Consider the following 17,283-nt stretch of genomic DNA (forward strand, 5'->3'; position numbering starts at 1 on the left):
AATCAAGAGAAGACTTCATGAGAGCAAATACAGAGGGTTCATCACAAGGTGAAAACCATTTGTAAGCGTGAATAGAAAAGCCAGATTAGACTTTGTCAAAAAACATCTAAAAAAGCCAGACCAGTTCTGGAAAAACATTCTTTGGACAGATGAAAGATTAATTTGTACCAGAATGACAGGAAGAAAAAAAGTGTGGAGAAGAATTGGAACAACTCATGATAAAAAGCACACAATGTCATCTGTAAAACATGGTGGAGGCAGTGTGATGGCATGGGCATACATGGCTTCCAGTGGCACTGGGTCATTGGTGTTCATTGATGATTTGACAGAAGCAGCCAGATAAATTCTGCAGTGTTTAGAGATATATTGTCAGCCCAAATGCAGCAAAGTTGATTGTCCATCTGTTCTATGAAGTGCCATCCAATGATCCAAAACACACTGTGCAACCCAGGAGCTTTTGAAGGAAAATAAGTGGAATATTTTATTTATTTATCTAGTTTATATAGCGCCAAAGGGTTTGCTCAGCGCTGTACAATAGAGGGGGGGACAATACATGAAACAGTACAGTAACATCAAACAGCACACGAGGGGTAAGAGGGCCCTACTCTTTCGAGCTTACAATCTAGGAGGGAGGGGGTAGTGGTACAGGAGGAAATGGCTGTGGGGGATGGAGTGGTAGGAGGAGGGAAGGGCAGCGGCTGTTAGGTGAGGGTGGGGTAGGCTTCCCTGAAGAGGTGGGTTTTCAGGGAGCGCCTGAAGGTGAGGAGGGAAGGTGACAGTCTGGTGGATTGGGGTAGTGAGTTCCAGAGGATGGGGGAGGACCTGGAGAAGTCTTGCAGTCGTGTGTGGGAGGAGGAGACCAGGGAGCAAGATAGAAGGAGGTCCTGTGAAGAGCGAAGGGTACGGGTAGGGTGGTACCTGGGAATCAGGTCGGTGAGGTAGTTAGGGGCAGTCTTGTGAATGGCCTTATAGGTCAGGGTGAGCAATTTGAATTTAATGCGTTGGGCAATGGGGAGCCAGTGGAGGGAGAGGCAGAGGGGGGTGGCAGAGGTGGAGCGGCTGGTGAGGTGGATGAGTCTGGCAGCTGAGTTCAGGATGGTCTGAAGCGGGGAGAGTTTGCACTGGGGTAGGCCGGTGAGGAGGGAATATTCTGAAATGGCCGAGTCAATCACCTGATCTCAACCCAACTGAGCATGCATTTCACTTACTGAAGGCAAAACTAAAGGCAGAAAGACCCACAAACAAATAACTGAAGACAGCTGCAGTTAGAGACTCCCAAAGCATCAGAAAGGAGGAAACCCAGTCTTTACTGGGATTGACTGGTGATGTACATGGGTTCCAGACTTCAGGCAAAGAATTCTCAACAAAATATTAAAAATGAACATCTTATTTATGATTATATTAATATTAATTTGTCCAATTACATTTGAGCTCCTGAAATGGAGGGACTGTGTATAAAAATGGTTGCAGTTCCTAAAATTTGTACTTGATATTTATGTTCAACCCCTTGAATTAAAGCTGAAAGTCTGCACTTCAGATTCATTTGGATTGTTTTGTTTTAATTTATTCTGGTGGCATACAGAGCTAAAAGTATGAAAATTGTGCCTGGACAACATGGAGTAAACCAGAGATCCCCAAGGAAGGCAGGGGGTGTTACTAGGTAGTCCCTAGTAACTAGGCATTCCCCTGCCACCCTCCCCCCACAGTAGTGTCCTGTACCCCCTCCCCAAAGTGTCATCTGCCCCCCTCCACACTACATCCTCCCTACCGCATATCTCTTGTACCACCCAAACCAGTTTCCTCTACCCCCCTTCACATCAACCTCCCCCCCTCCACACACTCTGTAGTGTTCTCTACCCTGCCCCATAACAGTGTCCTATGCTTCCCCATCCCCCAGAACAGTGTCCTCTGTCCTTTTCTCATCAGAATCCCCCCATTGTAGCTTCCTCTGTCCACCCTCCAACAGTCCCACAGTGTCTCCTTCCCTCCTCCCACAGTGTCTCCTCTAGCCCCCCCTCTCCCACAGTGTCTCTTCTGCCCCCTAGTTTCTTCCCTGGCCCGTTCACATTACACACACTGGTAGCACTTCCTACCTGCCAGTGTGTGTAGAGCAGAGCGGAGATCAGAAGACGGCACAGTTTTGGGTGGAAGGCGGGAGCGAGAGCTGCCGGAGTTCATAATATGAAGCTGGTGATTGGTTGCTAGGACCGCCTAGCAACCAATCACTGAGCAGCTTGAGCCCCGCGGTCGACCGGTTGATCGCAATTAACTGCTTGCTGACCCCCAGTCTATGGCCTCGTTCACACAGATGCTCATCTTAATGTGAAAGTTGTGCAGGTGAGCCGCCCTGAATGCAGACACTGTGCAGCTTGTAGAGCTCAACTCAAGAACTTATAGGGAATCCCATTTCCTTCAAAACAGCTGAGGACCTCCCAGAAAAGCCACAAGACATACAGTTGTGGAAGTATGAATGTTTTCATCCAGACATCTTCCTTGCTACATTTTGTGTTGACACTGCAGTTTACGCCTATTTATTAAAACCTAAGGGTGAGGGTTCTAAACCTTACCAAAGGACCAGCTCTTGTTCAGTTCTGACAGTCATACAGTTCATGAATGCTATTTTAATATTCTATCATATAGCAATGTGCAGAAATTTTTCTTTCAGTAATTAACTTACCGGAAATATTTTGGCGTATATTCTATATGGTTGTCTTCCAGGTATTTTCTCCTGGTTCTCTGTAGTTCTTCTATTCTCTGCTTCTCTGTTCCAGCAGCTTCAACATTCCCTTCTTCAAGTAATCTACAGTATCAATTCATAAATTAAATAATGGATCTAAATCACTGATTTTTATTAAAGTAGTATATATTCAGTAAATATCCTTATTTCTTGTTTGTCTCTTCAACCAGGTTAAAATACTCAGTTTGCCACAGGTACGCAATATTGCCAATGTATTGGGATGCCTGCCTTTACACACACACACATGAACTCTAATGGCATCCCAGTCTTAGTCCGTAGGATTCAATATTGAGTTGGCCAACCCTTGGAAGCTATAACCGCTTCAACTCTTCTGGGAAGGCTGTCCACAAGGTTTAGGAGTGTGTCTATGGGAATGTTTGACCATTCTTCTAGAAGCGCATTTGTGCGGTTATGTCAGATGTCAAGGCCTGGCTTGCAGTCTCCGGTCTAATTCATCCCAAAAGGTGTTCTATCGGCTTGAAGTCAGGACTCTGTGCAGACCAGTCAAGTTCCTCCAACCCAAACTCAGCCATCCATGTCTTTATGGACCTTGCTTTGTGCACTGGTGCGCAGTCATGTTGGAACAGGAAGGGGCCATCCCCAAACTGTTCCCACAAAGTTGGGAGCATGAAATTGTCCAAAATGTCTTGGTTTGCTGGCGCCTTAAGAGTTCCCTTCACTGGAACTAAGGGGCCAAGCCCAACCCCTGAAGACCAACCCCACACCATAATCTCCCCTCCACCAAACTTTACACTTGGCACAATACAATAGCAAGTACCATTCTCCTGGCAACCGCCAAATCCAGACATGTCCATCGGATTGCCAGAGAAGCGTGATTCATCACTCCAGAAAACACATCTCTACTGCTGTACAGTCCAGTGTCGGAATGCTTTACACCACTGCATCCGACACTTTGCATTGCACTTAGTGATGTAAGGTCTGGATGAAGCTGCTCGGCCATGGAAACCCATTCCATGAAGCTCTCTACGCACTGTTGTTGTGCTAATCTGAAGGCCACACGAAGTTTGGAGGTCTTTAGCTATTGACTCTGCAGACAGTTGGCGGCTGCTGCTCACTGTGCGCTTCAGCATGTGCTGACCCCGCTCTGTCATTTTACGTGGCCTACCAACTTATGGCTGAGTTGCTGTTGTTCCCAGTTGCTTCCACTTTGTTATAATACAACAGTTGACTGTGGAATATTTAATAGCAAGGAAATTTCATGGATGGACTTATTGCACAGGTGGACACCTATCACGGTACCACGTTTGAATTCACTGCATTCCTAAGAGCGACCAATTCTTTCACAAATGTTTGTAGAAGCAGTCTGCATGCCTAGGTACTTGATTTTATACACCTGTGGCCATGGAGGTGATTGGAACACCTGAATCCAATGATTTGGAGGGGTGTCCCAATACTTTGGGCAATATAGTGTATGTTTTTTGCTCCTAACTTGAATTTCAAATGACAGCAGTTTGTTTTCATCCTCTCCTCCTTCTGTAGTTGCTCTGGGCTACCATTAGAGGGAGGTGAAGGGAACACAAGACAGACTACTCATTCAGCTCAATACAAAGTTCATCTCTGGTCTTCCCTTCAGCTTCTAGTGGTGGAAAAGAGCAGCCACTGCAGGATTTAGGAAAATTGTTATGCATTATTTGCCATAACTTTTCTTAAGTCAGAATACAATGGGTCTGCCCCTTTCCCCCCACAGGACAGCCCTTTAACTAGTCAAAAAATGTGCCCTAATTACCCCCCACCCCCACCCCTGGTGTTCCTACTACTCATGACAGTACTAAGGTGGGGATAATGCTGACATGAAAAGGGGGTCACAAAGGAATAATACGGTAAGTAGTACATAATTTTACTTATACCTGCCCCTCCTCGTGTCAGCATACAATGGAATGTAGCTAACAGGAAATCACCAAAAACAAAAGAATGATGCTCCTTAAATCTTATTTAGCTGTGAAGGCCATTAACAGCAGCAAAGGCCCAAAGACATGTAAGGGCCTGCTGCCAGATCCAATCTGTAGGGACAGATAAACCTGTTGGTAGACCTCCAACTTTCAGCTTTAAACACCACCTTTATGTAGGAAGCAGAGGACACCAAAGACTGCTAGTGCTGAACGCACTGTAATTTCTCCAGGAGGAGAAAACAAAGCTGCCATTTTGAAAGCCTCAATGATACATGAAGAGAGGACAGTGTGCCCCCCAGGCCTGGGACACTTGCATAGGTGATGATTCAGTTTCTACGACTAAGGAGTCCTCAAACAGGTCCAACCAACCAATTTGGATACATCTTAGGTCTCATATTGATATAGTCTTCATACGTGTGATGATGCCAAATTGTCATCCAGAAGACAGGCACTGACAAATTTGTTTCTGGTTAGCAGGAACACTGTATCAGAATAAGTACTTCGGGAACCCAACCACAGAATAGAGCTGGGAGAGGAAGAAAATGTCTCAGTTGTACAAATCAGCCACAGTAAAGCTGTGTAAGCATACACTGGAATACCAGAGTCATCAACAGCCAGAAATTTATGTCACTCACTTTTGAAGCCCCAGCATCCACGGTACTGCTCTTTTGAAAGCTTCACCACTAATAAAGCAGGGTTTCCTGGAGGAGAACTCAATCTGGGAGGTAATTTAAGTAGGACAGTTATGGAGTGAGGACAAAATAAGAACAACAGAGGGGGGTTCTCATTTATTAGAGGGCTGTTCTGCAGGGTAAGGGGGATGGAACCGACCCATTTTTGCCAACATGAAGAGGGCTAGGCAATAAACTGCATCTGAAGACAGTGTATCAGCAAAACTCATACCTTAGGTAACTGAGGTGTTTAATCATGAGTCACGTACAATTTAGAAAAAAAAAAAAAAAAATAGAAGAGACTGAAATGGCACTTATTCCTAACGTGACATTTTCCAGAAAGAAGTATGGGGGCTGCTGTTGCTGGCCTCCTGAAAATACTAGATGCCTGGCTGTGTTTGAGTTCATGTTTTGGGTCAATGACTCAGACAGCATTGAGGTCAAAGCATCACAATGACAGTCAGAGAACTAGCATTCTCAAAGGAGAGTTCAGTAATGGTAGCCTTCCATAATCTCTCATAACAGTCCCTTTAATGGGAGACTACATGTCAATGTCCCAAAGTGATTTCATTTTCTGGTTATCAATGTCATGGGAAGATTAGCATTGATGGACTTGTCACTACCAAATGAGCACTTGCCTTTGATCAGGCCGAAACCTTGCATCAGTTTTTGGAAGGAAATCCTTCATTACTGGATCTAGTTCATTTAGTTCAATGGCAAATCTTGTAAAGCCATAATAAAGTTCATAGTTACTTGGCATTGAACCTGAAAAATATAAAAAATGTAAGTTATCATATGCTGCTTAGGTCATTGGTGAGGTACAGACTGAAATGCCATATCTTACAGAAAACTATCATTACTGGGCTGTGTTATTGCTGTGAGCTGTAAGAGCGGGCCAGTTTGTTAATGTTACTATCAAGGCTGTTGTATGTCTTCCGCTGTCTACAGTGCTGGTGATATAAATATCTGATGTTGATAGTCAGGATATACATCAGATGTATTATATGAACACCTGCAATTTGTTCCTTCATCCGTTCACTATGCAGTATTGATGTCACTGCTCAGATGAATTGCACTGCTAACATATAGGTGTATACTTAATAAACAGTGAAAAGCTGGTGATAATTGGTGAAAAGATTTTTTCCACTTATTAAAAGGTGATAAGTCCCTAGTATGGCGTTTAATAAATAGGGATTAGTCAGGGGATTTCTCATTCCTTCTCTTCACCATGAATTCTTGGTGATACGTACAGACAAGGTAATAGGAATGTATTTGTAGAATAAATGGTGAAAAGCACAAAAAAGGCTTTTTTCTCTGTGATAAATACAAAGAAAATCCCCTCAATTTATCACCATGTCAGACTCTGTGATAAAGGTTTTTTTTTTGCTAAAAAACTGAGAAAAGAGCCAGGAAGTTATAATTTGACATTAATCAAGCATAACTGTAGGAGAGGGAGAGCTGGTGTGCATGTGCACTGTGATGCAATGTTATTCCACAGTGTTTTTTTTATTATTTATTAACCACTTGCCCTCCTGAGGATTTACCCCCCTTTATGACCAGGCCATTTTTTGCGTTACGGCGCTGCGTTACTTTAACTGACAATTGCGCAATCATGCAACGCTGCACCCAAATGAAATTTACGTCCTTTTTTTCCCCCCACAAATTGAGCTCTCTTTTGGTGGTATTTGATCGCCTGTGAATTTTATTTTTTGCGCTATAAGCAAAAAAAGACCAACAAATTTGAGAAAAAAACAATATTTTGAACTTTTTGCTATTGAACATGTCCAGTAAAATTTAAAAAAAAAAAAAATTTCGTCAAATTCTGCTACGTCTGCTAAAAAAAAAAAATCCCAATATGTATAAATGAATTGGTTTATGTGAAAGTTATAGCGCTTACAAATGGCGGTATAGATAATGGGATTTTTTTTTTCCCACTAGTAATGGCGGCAATCAGCTACTTTTAGCGGGACTGCAGTGGACATTCTGATACTGGGGGGCACTAACTTGGTGTCACTGACACCAATACAGTAATTAGTGCTAAAAAAAAAAAAAAAAAAAAAAAAAGCGCTGACACTGTACTAATGACACTGGGCAGGAAGGGTTTAATCTAAGGGGTGATCAACGGGTTAACTGTGTGCTGGAAGTTTTTTACTAGGGGGCGGGGGGGTGTTCTTCACTGTAAGCACACTGCTCGGGATGGCTGTAATGTGCACAGCCATCCTGAGCAGACAGGGAGGAAGATTGTTTGTAAACAAAATAATCTTCCTCCCCGTCGGAGATGCTCGGTAATCACCGGGCGCCAGCGGGTAATTACTGGCCGGGACCCGGTGATTGACATCTGCGGCTGCGAATGGCGGTGCGCGTAGGGCTCTTGCGCACGCGCCTCCAACCCAGAAATGCAAAATGACGTGTGTATAAATCTACGATCCTGCGCACAAGTGCCGCCCTGTAGCAGTATATCTGCTACAGGGTGGTCCTAAAGCGGTTAAAAAATGTCCAGATCGTAATTTGGGTCAGCTTGAGGTGGATGGGGGTGGGGGGCTATCCAATGTCAGCAGGGTGGAAACAGCAATTTCAGAGGCAGCAACTGAAGATCTGAAGTTAGCTGTAGAATCTATGCTTAGCAGATCTATGATGCCTGTTTCAGTGCCCGGGAACCAGAGATCTCCTCTGACAGCTGCTTCTGTACAGAGAGATTGTGATACACGGCATGCCAGCGGGGCAGAAGCCAGTCACATTTTTATGAGGTTTTTTCTGAGGAATAGCCTCTGATCCTTCAGTGTGGCTCATAGGTTTCCTCACATTGGACAGGGCTGTGCAGCTTCTAACTCTTTCCCCACATTCTGTTCTCTGCCTATAATATTGATGTCTCTTCACAGAGCTCAAATTCAAATTGGCTGTTTATTCAACGGCTTCAGCACAGCGGTGAGACCCCATTGCGATGTGCAGAGAAAAGATAAGCCATGATAAAGCTAGCATTATCGCGGTTTATTAAAAGGACACCAAAATAGGTAGTTTGTAAAATCTTTCTTCCTCCATGAAAACCTTTAACGGTAAACTAGTTCCTTAACTGCTGTCAGGGGATGAGCCCAAAGCCACGCAAGGTTGTAATTACCAAACTTGTACCTGGCCTCCATATGCATTTAGCTGCAGGAGCATCTCCACAGTACAGAGCCTCATGCCACTTCCCAAAGAGCCGATGCACAACCTTCCCTTCTTGATCCATTACCACTCCATGGATTTCATTTACACTGGAGCTCCAATAATTCCCCTGTTAAAGGATTAAGTATAAAGGATTACTAAAATACTCAGTGAAAATTAAATAAACATATCAGAAAGAAAAAAAAATATTAAAAAGTAAAGATAAGTAAATTCACAATCCATCAAGAATTTAACCAGTTCTGTACTGATATTCAATCAACCAGTAGTTTTTCTACCAATTTTTTAAGCATGAAAATATTCAAAGACTTTGACAGCTCCTCCCTAGCAAAGCAGGCCCTCTAACTGCCTGTGATTGCACAGTTGAAGATGAAGCTTATTCTGTTTTTAATTGCCTTCCCTGTTTTGTCCTATCCCTCCCTCATTTACATGCTAATGAAATTATTAAACAAAACCTTTTCATTTCTATCACACACCTTATTTTAGACACAGTGATATCCACACTAGGTCTCCTTGCTTCTCTATATAGCATAGACAGATTTTGTGAAGGACCAGGGACTGTCAGGCTGGGGAGAAAGGGCTGGGTGATGATGGAAGACCTCCAGCCAAGAAATGAGATGATCTCTATCTGACCTGCTGCAGCTTCCAGTTCATACTGCTATATACTTACAGTGTGCAGTGAAACCAGTGGAGGCTATTTCAATGCAGAAGAGGAGCCTGTACAACTGTGTAAGACGGTAAGTAAAGCTGGACTTCAACTTTCATATTATAATCAGGGTTGTCTTTAACAGCAACTCAAAATGGTACTCAGTAATTTGTATGGCCCCCACATGCTTGTATGCATGCCTGACAATGATGGGGCATGCTCCTAATGAGAAGACGGATGTGTCCTGGGGTATTTCCTCCTAGATCTAAGCCAGGGCATCATTGAGCTCCTGGATAGTCTGAGGTGAAACCTGGCGGTGTTGGATGGACCGACACATGATATCCCAGAGGTGTTCTATTGGATTTAGGTCAGGCAAGCATGGGGGCAATTCAATGGTATCAATTCCTTCATCCTCCAGGAGCTGCCTGCATATTTTTACTACATGAGGCCTGGCATTGTCGTGCACCAGGAGGAACCCAGGATCCACTGCACCAGTGTAGGGTCTGACAATGCATCCAAGGATTTCATCCCGACACCCAATGGCAGTCAGGGTGCCCTCCAAGGTTATGCCTCTCCAGATCATCAATGACCCACCAATAAAACGATCATGCAAAACAGCAGAACGTTCTCCCCGGCTTCTCCAGACCCTTTCACGTCTGTCACGTGCTCAGGGTGAACCTGCTCTCATCTGTAAAAAGCACAGGTCGCCAATGGCGGACCTACCAATTCTAGTGTTCAATGGCAAATTTCAATTGAGCTCTATGGTACCGGGCATTGAGCACAGGGTCCACTAGAGGACGTCAGGCCCTCAGGCCACCATCATGAAGCCTGTTTCTAATTGTTTGGTCAGAGACGTTCACACCGGTGGCCTGCTGGAGGTCATTTTGTAGGGCTCTGGCAGTGCTCATCCTGTTCCTCCTTGCATAAAGGAGCAGATACTGGTCCTGCTGATGGATTAAGGACCTTCTACGGCTCTGCCCAGCTCTCCTAGAGTAACTGCCTGTCTCAGACAGAGCAAACCTTCTGGCAATGGCACGTGCTGATGTGCCATCCTGGAGGAGTTGGACTGCCTGCGCAACTTCTGTAGGATCCAGGTATCGCCTCATGCTACCAGTACTGACAATGACCCTAGCTAAATGCAAAAATAGTGAAAAACAGTCAGAAAAGGTGAGCAGGGAAAAAAATGTCAGTGGCCTCCACCTGTAAAACTATTCGAGTTTTGGGGGTCGTCTCATTGTTACCCTTCTAATGCACCTATTGTTAATTTCATTAATACCAAAGCAGCTGAAACTGATTAACAACCACCTCTGCTACTTAACTGACCAGATCAATATCCCAGGAGTTTCATTGACTTGATGCTATACTCTGAACAAAAATTGTTCCTTTAATCTTTTTGAGCAGTGTATATTTTATATACTGTAGGTTATTGAGGTTACAGATGCTGTTTTCTCATACTGCATCCTGATGCCATCTTTTCCCCAGGTAAGCGACGCACATGCACCCAGCTATCCACATGATGTAAAAGAAAATGCAATTCATCAGACCATGCCACCTTCTTTTGCTCCGTGGTCCAGTTCTGATGCTCACATGCTCATTGTAGGTTCTTTTGGCTGTGGACACGGGTCAGCGGCTATGCAACTCCATATACAACAAACTGCAATGCCCATTTTTTTCTGCTTTTAACACATAAACTTCAGGGACAACATGTTTACTTGCTGCCTAATATATCCCACTGACTTTCAGCTATTGTAACAAGATAAACAATGTTATTCACTTAACCTGTCAATGATCATAAAGTTAAGGCTGATCGGTGCATATAGACACACAGCTCGGCATGAAATGTTAACCCTCATCAACCTGCTGTTTTAATGTCTTTCATGTGCAATACCTTTGAGCACATTTTAAGTGGTCACTTTGTGTCAATAGATAGGGAAGCTCCTAACTAGCCACAATTTTCAAGACTCAAAAATGGTTAGCGATGTTGTATTAAGAGCTAAGGCAAAGTTATGTCTTTGTGTGGCTCTATTACTTTGTTACTGACATTATGAGAAAGTGTTACTCATTTACCACATGATAAGGATCATCATTACATCCTATTCAGCCTGATAACACCTTGTATAAAATTACATGGAAGAATAACTTGACACAGATATGGTAATAATACATCATTTGAAATACATACATTTCCTGTATAAAATCAAGCCTGAACAATGCTTTTAGACATTATTAGAAGGCTTCGTTTATGGCAATGTGTTCCAGGATAGCCCGGCACATAATCAGCACTGATATATCATCTTCTCATAAAGCAAATTTTGGACTAAGGGAAACCAATTTGTGAGGTTATAAGGAAAATGAGTGTTCTGTATAATGTGCAGTGATTTCTTTTCATATGTTGCGTCTAATAAGCAGTGAAATACAGGACATCACATTGCACAGTCTGTGTAGATCTTATGGTCGTCAGCTAACAAACTAAACTGCAGAAGCGATCCTGTATGTTACAGTAGAAAGAGAGGTAAACAAGGAAAATTCTACATCTTCACATCAATATGAATTTCCAGCACCATCCAACAGTAATGACAAAGTCTATCATGGTCCCCCCATACTGCTCACAATGTAGAATGGAAAGATAAAACACATAATGTAAACAAGCTGTTGCACCAATGACATTTGATTACTGTATTTGAGATTACTAATTCATACTTCTTTTTCATTTCTATAATCAAGTTATTGTACAATGTTTAATTTATTCTTCTATTAGTTTTACTGCATATGAGTTGAAATTAATTTATTGTACAAAGACATATATATGTTTATATATTTTTATTTACATATATTAGGTCTGTGGTTAGTATAAGCAAACACGGTAATACTACTGGTTTGTATAGAGTTGATTGCACTGCTTATTGGTTCAGCTGCAGAAGGAAGCTCTTCTAGTTGTTGTACAGACTTGAAAAAGGAGGCCATGCCCCTGAAACACATTGTCCTAGCAACCTTGTAAATGCCAATGGCCTCACGTTATCCTTAGTGGTCTCCCTGAGTGCATAGAGCGATGCTGGCTTTTTCCACAGCTGCATGGGCACCCAATGTTACTGCCGATCTGTCAGTGTGGAGAGCAACCGCTCCACGCTTCTCTGTATTATTATCCACAGAGTCTGCTTTTGATGTCAATTCAGGGAGAAAAGCGCTAAACTGATAGATCATCTATCTGGCATTTTCACTGCACACAAGAAGGACTCCAGGTTGCCCGTGTTTGAGCTTGGCACAAGGTGTAATCTTGTAAGTGCATTGGATTTTGATTTTATTTATCCATTTATAAAAGGCCTCATTGCACTAGGGCTGCTGCGCTCTGTTTTTACTACAATATAGAATGCACCCTCGGAAATCCAGGCGCATAAGGGGGATAGCTACCTAAAGTGGACCTTGCAGCTTTGCTTAATATATAAGGGCCCCTCACCCATCATATATAGCAGCCTTAGAATTGAAAATGAAAAAATACTTGACAGAAAGAAAACTAGTATATACAGTATATTTATCTTACCTCTGCCTTATCGAAGGATTCCATGTCACCATTCTTCCGACGAGATACCAGAGAATGCCAAGTATTTAAAATTTCATTAGAAGACACTCCAGCACAATGCAGGAGCATCTTATAGTGAGTTTTTTTGATACTTAGATTTCCCCAGAAATCCTACTGGAAGAATGATGATGTCATGATGGTTCAGCAGATGGAACCTGGGGAGGAGGTAGCTATATTTACTGAACTAACGTATTTCCCCACAGATTGTATTTTTTTTTTTTTACTTTATAGGCTTGTTCACACTATGTGTGCTGACCTGTGTTAATCTGCACTGGATCAACTCGAGGAGCATAAAAAACAATTCCTGTGTGCCCCATTCACACCAAAAAGTAGTGATGTGCAGTGCTCTGTGTAAAATTGTAGACATGCTTCATTTTCATTGCACGGCACCAATTTTTTTGATGTGGTGTACAGGCTTGAATGAAGGGGCATTTCAACAAACAAGCTTGTTGCTTTGTGAGATCAAATGGGTTCCTTACTGAAAAATGCTGATAACTCAAAAATTCTGACTGAAGTGATTGCCACAAGAAGGGCTACCTTACACGCAAGGGATATGTCACCTGACCTTTGACGGTGCCAAGAACCAAGGGCTGTTCTACCTCAAACTGCAGGAAAGAAACAGGCTCCACATGAAAAGCACATTGGGAAACACCCAGATAATCAAACTAGTGAACTTCCATGTAAAGATTTATGGGGTTTGAATATGGTGAGGATTATAGAATCCAGAACTTGATTCTTTCAGAACTTGAGCATCTTAACAGCCAGGCCATCAAAGTCACCATCTGAAGCAGGTGTAAGATTGGTCCTTAAGATTAAGATCTGTGGTAGAGACCACAGAACATTGGCTGACAAACAGGGTTGGCATATCACAGTCTCTAAGGCCAACCTGGGGCAATCAGGATGACTGAAATACTCTCAGTCGCAATCCTAAGTGGACAGTAAACGTTTTAAAAAGTTCCAGTGGAGGAAATGCATAGATCAGAATATATTAAATCCTACAGCACTACCAGAGCATCCAACATTGTAACGTTCCCTAACTGTTGGTCCCAATCGAAAAAAAGAGCGGTTGCAGTTGACTAGAAGACTTTGAGAGCCCTTTCATTCTTTGCAGCAGGTGATTCATTACACTCCTAGTGGGGAGTACAAAAAACTCCATACACTTTATATACAGTACAAAAGTCTCCCTCATATTATTTCCTCTTCTGGTTGAATGTACTTTAATTATAACACTAGGCAATTTTCTCTGTTGGTCGAGTATTCTATAACCGAATGTTAAATTCACCCTGAGAAAGGCAACAAATAGAAACTGACATTACAAATATTACAGGTATATTTGTGATGTCTGCATGAATAATGAGACGTTCGCAAAGCATTTTTTTTTTTTTATAAATAGCCCCCATACTAGCACATTACGACATTAACCTTAAGATTGATTTTTTTTTTTTTTTGGAGACTTTACTACCACTTTAACTGTATCATGAGAGCAGTCAAGGACAGGGATCTGAGTATCACCCAATGTGAACAAAGAAACCAGTTTATGGAGCATCTGGAAGCCATGATACTAGTTTTAATATGGTAGCTCTTCAAATACAGCAGCTAGGAAGTTGCTTCCAGTGGCATATACAGGTTTCCATTTTGAAGATAACAGCCACAAAAGGGGTTGGAGCCTGTACAAAAGACTATCATAATTTTCATGTGCCTAGGGCAGTACATATAATCTGTGGAAAAGCACTGCATGGACACATAGGAGCTTATTTAATAAAGCTGGAGAGTGCAAAATCAGTCACACTTCTGCATAGAAGCCAATCAGCTCGTTCAATTAAGCTTTGGCAATAAAACCTATAAGCCGATTGGTTTCTATGTAGAAGTGAGCCTGATTTTGCACTCTCCTGCTCTAGTAAATAAGCCCCATAGGCTAATACAGAGGGGCAGTGTATGGTATTACTCTTGACTAATACTTTTTCTTGTATCCGGATTTATTGAATGCTGCATTCTTACAGTACACAAAGTGCATAAGATCTCTTGATTTAGGATTACTCCTGAATTATTAGAAGTGTTTACAAGCCTTTTTCAAACCCTGAACTACAGTGATTAGTGATCTCTTTACCTTGATAAATGTCATTTTGCACATAGAAACACTGTTCTTTGTGTTCCGTATGGTGATCTCACCATAATGTTCTATCCATCTCCTCCCACTTAGGATGTTGTGTATGCATGTCGTAACTTTGTTCCAGACGTAACAATCTCCGTACCTGGAAGAAAAAAGTTCATCCAGTTTTAAAAGAACTGCGCTACTTCCTTGCATGCACATCTGTTGTCTAATGTAGTAAGTATCCTCTTTACTCCCAGCAGTGTTTGCTAGTGTAAGGTTGTAAAGTTTAAGGTGATTTTCATAGCATTTTCTTGTAACCTAGACAATAAAATACAATTAAATTACATTGCTTTATCATATCTTTCATAAAAGCAGATCAAAACACAATCGTGTTTTACGAGAGTGAGAACAGCTCACTGGTCACATCCAACTTCAGGAATTTAATGCTTCTATATAATTTTGCAATTTTCATCTTTTAGTTTATAAAAATTCATCTGGTAGCACAGTAAGACTAGAGATCAAGAACCAGGTTTTTACGAAGAGCGATTGCTTAAGTAGCCCGTAACTCACACCCATTTACTGTTTAGAGAGATTTTAATTAGTGTTATTAGTCTTTGTGAGATGCAAATCTCATTGTGGTGAGCAAAACATGTAACATCAAACCTATGATCTATATACAGTATTTGTGTGTTTGTGTATGTATGTATGTACTTTTTTTTAGAAGTTTTCATGCCAGTCAAATGATGTGCATATTATCTTTGGTTCTGGCTATAAGCATTCTTGAATGCCGAGAATGGCGCTAATGTGATGGCATCTTGACAAATTCCACATCATAATGCTGTGAATGCAGGGTACCTTGGTGATGCCACCTCAAAGGGTAGATGAAACACTGCACTCACAGTATGTCCTCTATCTTCTGAGTTGAATGACGCTGACTGTCATTCAACCTGGAAAACTAAAAGGAATTACTGCAGGGGAAGAGGCTACTGAAGCCAGGGCTACATTTATATATATATATATATATATATATATATATATATATATATATATATATATATATATATATTTTTTTTTTTTTTTGCATTCACAAACACATAATACTAGTGTTAAACTAGTATTGCATTTTTATTTTTTCAATTGTATTTGGATTTATGATGTTGTTACACACATCTCATTTATTTTTGACAATATTATGATCATTTGCATTGTAATACATATAACTAAAACACATCTAATTTAGTGACACAGCGCATCATTTGTATTCACTGTAATTTTAGAAATCCAAGTTTACAATTCAGAGAATCATGAATAATAATTCACAGATCTGACAACAAACAAAATATCAACAGAATCTTACATTTTTTAAACTGGGATCTGAAAAAAAATCTAATAAAGTAAAAGGCCCCTTTCAGATGAGGCGGACTACATTTATATTTTAACCATAAGAGAATCTTAGCTTCGTCTCCACTAGAACCAGAAGACTGCACTATACCTGACACATACTTCTTGTCAGCCTTCATTAAATGACTAAAAATGGCATTTCTGTTTGCTATCAGGAAAAAAAAAGGGGGGGGGGGGGCCACAAATATTTTATGATTATAACAGCTGCAGAAAATGAGCATAGAGCACCTGCTAGCACCTAGTGATAAATATGAAACATTTACATTATAAAAACATTACAAAATATACACACACAAAAAACAATACCGTTTAGCATCATAATACACTGCATACATGGCAGTAACATATATTACAATGTTTGCAAGTGGGCAAAATTATACAACAGTGAGGGGGTGATACTAGAACTTAAAGAAGGAATAAAATACACTGAAGTTAAAAGCAAAGTTCCTATGATATAAAGGTGGATTTGCAATTAACCTGTATAGATATGGAGGGGATGAAGGAAGGTACAATTATTCAGTGGATTGGGCCAGCAGCTAGTCTTTAGACTTCATACCAGTCTGTCTGGGAAATATGACCTATGAACATGAACTATGGGTAATCACATTTTTCACAATCCGCCAATCGCTGTATAAAAATTACATCTTACTTTGGAAGGATAACATTCACTGTTCCAAAAGGCAATATTTCCATGGACTTTCCCCAAAATTTATTTTTCCATCTGATGTCTGAAAGCAAAAAGGTAACAGTCAGTAACTGGAATAAATCTAACAATACAGAGTCCATTCTAAAGGAACACACTTGTGTTCTTTTAAGCTGGTAAAAGCATTTTTTTTTAAGTAGCGTTTTAGGAGTGTTAGCATTTTATTAGCGTTTTTACAGTACATGTAAGAAAAAAAGCTACTAAGAGTGTTTTAGTAGCATTTAGAAGTGTTCAGCGGTTTTTCTGCTGGAAAAACACTCCCAAAAACGTAATTTTTTTTTTGCTCCTAAATGCTGAAACTTGAAAAATGCTGCTAACCTAAAAAAGTGTGCATGGACACATAGCACAACACAAATTAGCTTCTAGGAGCAGAAAAAAAAATGCCAA

At 41.3% G+C, this 17,283-nt stretch overlaps 1 protein-coding gene across 5 annotated transcripts in view; it reads right to left on the reverse strand.

Moving 5' to 3' along the window:
• Positions 1–17,283, reverse strand: part of OSBPL6 (oxysterol binding protein like 6) — a 315,980-nt gene that overhangs the window by 13,167 nt on the left and 285,530 nt on the right. For all 5 annotated transcript variants that reach the window (XM_089690437.1, XM_089690436.1, XM_089690434.1 and 2 more), the window contains 5 exons: positions 16,843–16,921; positions 14,808–14,952; positions 8,445–8,589; positions 5,957–6,083; positions 2,678–2,800 (listed from right to left, as the gene is read on the reverse strand). In XM_089690437.1, the coding sequence (XP_089546563.1) occupies positions 2,678–2,800; positions 5,957–6,083; positions 8,445–8,589; positions 14,808–14,952; positions 16,843–16,921 (619 nt within the window). The remainder of the gene's footprint in view (positions 1–2,677; positions 2,801–5,956; positions 6,084–8,444; positions 8,590–14,807; positions 14,953–16,842; positions 16,922–17,283) is intronic.

The sequence above is a fragment of the Staurois parvus genome, unplaced genomic scaffold, assembly GCF_062004578.1.
Source record: "Staurois parvus isolate SC_StPar_1 unplaced genomic scaffold, SC_StPar_1.0 ptg000530l, whole genome shotgun sequence".
Lineage (NCBI taxonomy): Eukaryota > Metazoa > Chordata > Amphibia > Anura > Ranidae > Staurois > Staurois parvus.